This window comes from Cajanus cajan, chromosome 5, assembly GCF_000230855.2.
Source record: "Cajanus cajan strain Asha chromosome 5, NIPB_CcT2T_4, whole genome shotgun sequence".
NCBI lineage: Eukaryota > Viridiplantae > Streptophyta > Magnoliopsida > Fabales > Fabaceae > Cajanus > Cajanus cajan.
Window position 1 is genome coordinate 21,430,120 of NC_138521.1, and position 6,000 is coordinate 21,436,119.

The 6,000-nt window shown below is 34.5% G+C and overlaps 1 protein-coding gene across 1 annotated transcript; it reads right to left on the reverse strand.

Moving 5' to 3' along the window:
• Positions 1-5,170: 5,170 nt before the first annotated feature.
• Positions 5,171-5,641, reverse strand: LOC109798520 (serine/threonine-protein phosphatase 7 long form homolog). The gene has a single exon (XM_020358839.2). The coding sequence runs from the start codon at positions 5,639-5,641 to the stop codon at positions 5,171-5,173; it is 471 nt and encodes a 156-aa protein (XP_020214428.2).
• Positions 5,642-6,000: the final 359 nt, after the last annotated feature.

Consider the following 6,000-nt stretch of genomic DNA (forward strand, 5'->3'; position numbering starts at 1 on the left):
AGCTTGTGCTACAAGCTTCTCCTTAGCTTGCTTCCCAAGCAAGCTAAGTGAGAAGCTTGCTCCACAAGTTTCTAAACTCACCTAGAAGGTCAACTACCCTTACCATGGTTCCTAGTGAACCATGGTTAAGGTTAGCTTGCTCCTTAAGCTACCTACCTCTATATATTTGTAATTTCTACTCTTGTAATCACTTTTGACATTTATGAGACTTAGAATTCAGAAATTCTCTCACATTTCAAGAGTCCAATTTCGTGGAGAATCTCCTTCTTCTAGAAGCTTCACAAAGGAACTTCTCTTTTGTGCTTGGTTCCTCAAGTTTCTCTCCTTCAAGAGAAACCAAACCACCTTGGGAAGCATCTTCAAGCTTTTGAAGCTTGAACTCTTCCAAATCTTCCATTAACATGAAGAACCTCAAGAGAAGAAAGGACTTAGCATGGTTCAACTTGAAGAACATCAATCTTGTCCAAGTAGTTCCATCATTAGGATTATGAGTAATTTTATAATTATTTCTGTTTGGAGAATTATTGGTCTTATGTGATTCTGTATGTGTTTAGGACTACGAATATATGATTAATTTGTAAAAATTATGCTCTAGGAGAGAGAATGAAATTATAGAAAAGTGCTTGTAAGTTAGGTTTTGGAAAAATTAGATTATTTCTGTTTGAGGAATTGATGATCCCATTAGACTGTATATGTATTGAGGATTAGAAATATGCTAATAATTTGTAAGAATGATGATCTGGGAGAGGGAACGAAATTGTAGAAAAGTGTCTGTGAGCTAGGTTTTGGAACAATTGGGGGTTTTACTCTTTATGTTAAGATTATATTAAATGTGTAATTCCATTGATTATTATATTAATTGATAACATGATGTTGCGAATGATATGTTATGACTTAACTGGCCAATTAATTATGATGTGAGTATGTGAACATGAGATGAGATGTTGTGTGGAATGTGAATGTGATGTGATTGTGGTTCTTCACACTTATGACCAAGGGTGAGCACGGCCTTGGATTGTTACATGGGTATCGTGACCTTCGATAACATGTCAGGGGTGAGCACGACCCTGGGCTAGATATGCTACAGGGGAAACGTGACCTTGACATAGTGTTATATTAGGGGTGAGCACGTCCTTGGATTGTTACGTGGGTATCGTGACCTTGGATAACATGTCGGGGGTGAGCACAACCCTAGGCTAGATATGCTACAGGAGAAACGTGACCTTGGCACAATGTTATATTAGGGGTGAGCACGACCTTGGATTGTTAAATGGGTAACGTGACCTTGGCATAGTGTGAAGTGCAAGATTTGTGATGATTGGTGTGATTGCGAGTTTTGACGTGATGATGATGCATGATTGATCGAGTTATGATATGTTGAAATATTTATGAATATTTTATTAAGTATAGAGTTATAATGAGACGATATGTTGCGTTTTCCTTATATGCTTTATATATAGATGCTTTCTTTTCTCACCGTACAATTTGTGGATGTTTTAGGTGAGGAAGATTCGGCTATGAGTGGCATCTAGAATGCTAACAGTTGAGTTATGGGTGTGCTCTGATAGTTTGACATCGGGGCAGAGGATCTTAGGATATAAATATTTAATTGGAGTTATATCTTTCTTTTAAAAACAAATTGTAAACTCTTATGTTTTACTTTTTTCAAGTTTCAATTATCATGAACATTGAGGAATAATTATGAAGGTTTTATGTGAACCCTTTTACCAAACTCAGAAATTTTATTCTTTAGTTTATTTACATTTTTTTACAATATATATATATTGGGGTAGTAAGGGTGTCACAATAATAGAAGAAGCGCATCAACCTCTAGTTTTAACACATTCAAATGTAATGAGTAGTCACCATGAGTTTGAGCAAAAAAATTTGCCACCAATAAATCATCTTGATTCAAACGTTGATTTTGCAACAAATTTAAGTGATGATGATGATATCAATGTTGAACAAGATGATGAAATTGTAGATGATAACTCATCAGATGAGGGTAACATTGATAGTAATGATAATCGTATGATAAAAGTGCAATCACCATTTGATGTTGAGCCTCTCAAAATGAATGAATCAGGTAATTACAATTTTTTTTGTACTGTCATTTTAATTTAGTAATATTTATTATTGATATTGTGTCTTTTGTCATCGTATAGGTCCATTACTACCTCAATTTTGGAGCAATACTCCACATTATACTTACATTGATTGGTCTCATCCAGATCAAGAGATGTGGTATGGTGGGTTAGATGTTCTCAATTCTTTGCGCGTTGGGGATGAGTTATATGTTGGGCTACATTTTCATACGAAAGTTGATGTCCAAATGACTGTTAAACACTACTCTATGAATGCTCACTAGACATTTGTGGTTGTTAAGTCTATATTGAAGGTTTTGTTTGTAAGATGCCCTAATAGTAATGAAGGTTGCCCTTGAAAACTAAGGGCTATTATGCCCACTAAGTACAATAACAAGTGGGTCATAAAGAAATGGAGTGGTCGAACACATGCATTAATGCAATGTTGTCTCAAGATCACAACAAATTGGACTCTGAATTCATTTGCTCTTGTATATTAGGTAACTTCATCTATACATACTCTTCAAATATTTAAAAATAAAGGTTATTTTTGTAATAACTATTAGTAGTATGCTTAACATTTCATTTCAGGAATGATCAGGGAAAAGGCTTCCATGTCAATTTCATTAATTCAAGAAAGAATAAGTGGACAATTTAATTATAAGGTTTCGTACAGGAAGGCCTAGAAAGCAAAACAAAAAGTCATTTCAAGAGTTTTTGGTGATTAGGAAGATTCACAAGACCTTTTGCCAAGGTGGTTGGATAGGATGCTAGAATGTTGTCCTAGGTCTGCTTATAGACTTGAGACAACAAATTATGTGTCCAATAATGTTGTTGATACACGTTTCTGCAAGTTTTGCCATGTGTTTTAGACATTCAAACCTACTTGTGATGCATTCAACTACACAAAACCCATCATACAAATTGATGGAATATTTTTATATGAGAAACATCACGACACTCTACTAATCGCTACAACACAAGATGACAATGTTCACGTTTTACCAATTGCTTTTGTTGTAGTTGAAGGTGAAACATTAAGTGATTGGTCATGGTTCTTGTCAAACATTTGTCGAAATGTAACTACAAAGTAAGGTATTTGTTTAATATCAAATTGACACCAAAGCATCAAATCAAGTGTGGCAAATCAAAATAATTGTTGGCAACCACCTTATGACTATCATGTCTATTATATTAGTCACATTGCAAACATATTCAACCATCAGTTTAAAAATGTCAAACTCAAAGAAGAGCTGATTCACATGTGTATAATATTATTTCCTTCTAATATTCTCTGTTTTTCATACTACATAATATGTTATGCTATTACTTAATGTTAATATTTGCGGTAAAATTTGGACAGGCTACACAACTTGCAAACATAATTTTGTTAGGAAGGTTGAACAATTTTGTGAGATAAGCCTAGAAATTCGTCGATGGATTGATGGGATTTCATTAGAAAAATGGAGCCTCACCCATGATGACAAAGGTCACAGATACGATCACATGACTACAAACTTGTCTAAGGCTATCTACAAGATCTTAAAGGGTGCCCGTAACCTGCCAATAACAACTCTTGTAAAGTATATATATGCTAGGTTAGTTGAATATTTTGGGCAAAGGTTAGGTCAAGAAAATGCAGAGCTTGCGGTTGGTCAACGATATTGTCCAAAGCTAACGGATGCTATGCAGAACAACCAAGAGGAGACAACATCTCATTTTGTTCGAAGATATGACTATGAGGCCACCAGATTTGAAGTGGAAGAAGCTTTCAATCCAGTTACACAAAGAGGTGGTCATACTTGGATAGTACTTCTTAATGAACGAAAATGTGAGTGTGGTGCTTTTCAAGCTTACAGATATCCATGTTCACATATCATTGTCGCATGTGCTTATGTTCGCGTATATCACTTGACCTATGTTGAGGCTACCTATTCAAAAGCATATATCAAAGAGGCATATTCTGGCCAATGGTACCCACTTGGTAGTGATGAAAACATTCGTCCTACCAACGGACCTCGCATTGTCCCTGACCAAAGTATGTTGCGTGCTAAAGGCCGTCCAGAATCAACTCGTATAAGAAATGAAATGGATTGGACAGAGTCATAACGAAGACAACGTTGTGGACATTGTAGGGTTGAAGGTCATAATAGAACAAACTGTTTACAACTAGCATTAAATATCATTGATGACCTAAATCATTAATGTGTATATGGAGTTTAAACGTGTAGTAGTACGAGATTCTTGTGTCGAAACACAATCTAACCTTGTTTCCCACTTGTGGACAAAGACAACATGCTGAACTCGCGAATCAATATCATCTTTGCCACGTAGAGTAAGATCATGCAAATTATCTAGTTGACATGGAGGACCACGAATGTGTTGTATCATGCCAAACTGGCACATCACATGGTCAACATGGTGATACTCAATTATATGAAAATCTATTAATGACACTACCACTCTCCAAATATTTGTGTTCTCTACCTAATATGGTGGTAGAGAATGAAAATATTGAAGGTATGACTGCCAAACAAACTGCACACAAAAAATACAAAAAGTCATAAAGTAATACTAATTTCAAGATATTCACTTTAAAATTGCAAACCCTAGAAACTATTAACATACATCTTTATCCTTCATCTTATCTAACGCATCGCGAATCTGAACAAGAGTTTTTTGCGTCACCTCAAAGACACTATTCCACCTGAAAATAAAAAAATTAACAAAATAATTAAAAATACTTATCTATTGTTAAATATAATATTAAATAAGGCAATTTAATTTAAAATATTACCTTGCACCTAAAGGACGCCAACAATATTTAGTGGTCCAGTCAAGGGTGCAAAATACGACATCCGTTACCATGCCCACAACTACTGTAAAACACATGCCCCACTAATTTTTTTATTATCGTAATTAGTGGTAACACATAACTCTCTATATAAATGAGTAAGCAATGCTGATCCCCAACTAAGTTGGCCACATTGGTCTAAATCTGTTAACATGACCAAATATCACATAGGTACTAGAGTTGAAGACTTGTAAGAGAAAAACATACCCCTAAGCAACCACAAAATATAAGCTCATACATATCGTTCCATTTGTTGCACACTATGGACATGCATGGACACATCAAAAAAGTATTGATCAACCCAACTCATATTTAGCCTTCCACCTTTAATTGTAGCTGGTGGTGGTGTAATTCCAAACAAGTCTTCAACAAGTGAAACCCATCTATATGTAGAACAATCTGTAATTGGGTCACCATGTACCTTAAGACTAAGTAAAACTGAAACATCTTCCAATGTAATTGTACACTCTTCAAATGTCATGTGGAAAGTGTGAGTTTTAGGTCTCCACCGCTCAACTAATCTTGAAATTAACTGGTGGTCAATAAGAAAGTATGACAATGCTGCCACTCCCAGCATCCCTTCTCGTTCAAGATAAGGTCTAACTTGATGTATCTCGATGGCCGCTTTTGGTAGCTCTTCTAATACAAGAACTCTATCAAGCTCACGATTCCATATGTGCTCACAAACATGAATTGATTGCATAGCCAGTAAAGAATCATCAATGGGTCCCGTATTAAGTCTTTGATGAGGCACACACACACGATAAAAAATATTTCACATGAACAAATCTATAACCTAAAAATATCAAATATTATTGTTATTATTATTATTATTATTAAAATCAACTTACAATTAAACATAATAAATTTTAAACCCTAAAGAAAATATTCTTATATTACTAAATCATTATTATATAATTAAATCATATAAAAAATAATATTAATTCTTCATTTTACTTAACAACACAATTATTTTCACATGCATAAAAATTTAATCATCACCAAATTTTTCATGTATATAAATTTTAAGCTTATAAAAATATACATGAAATTGACAACATA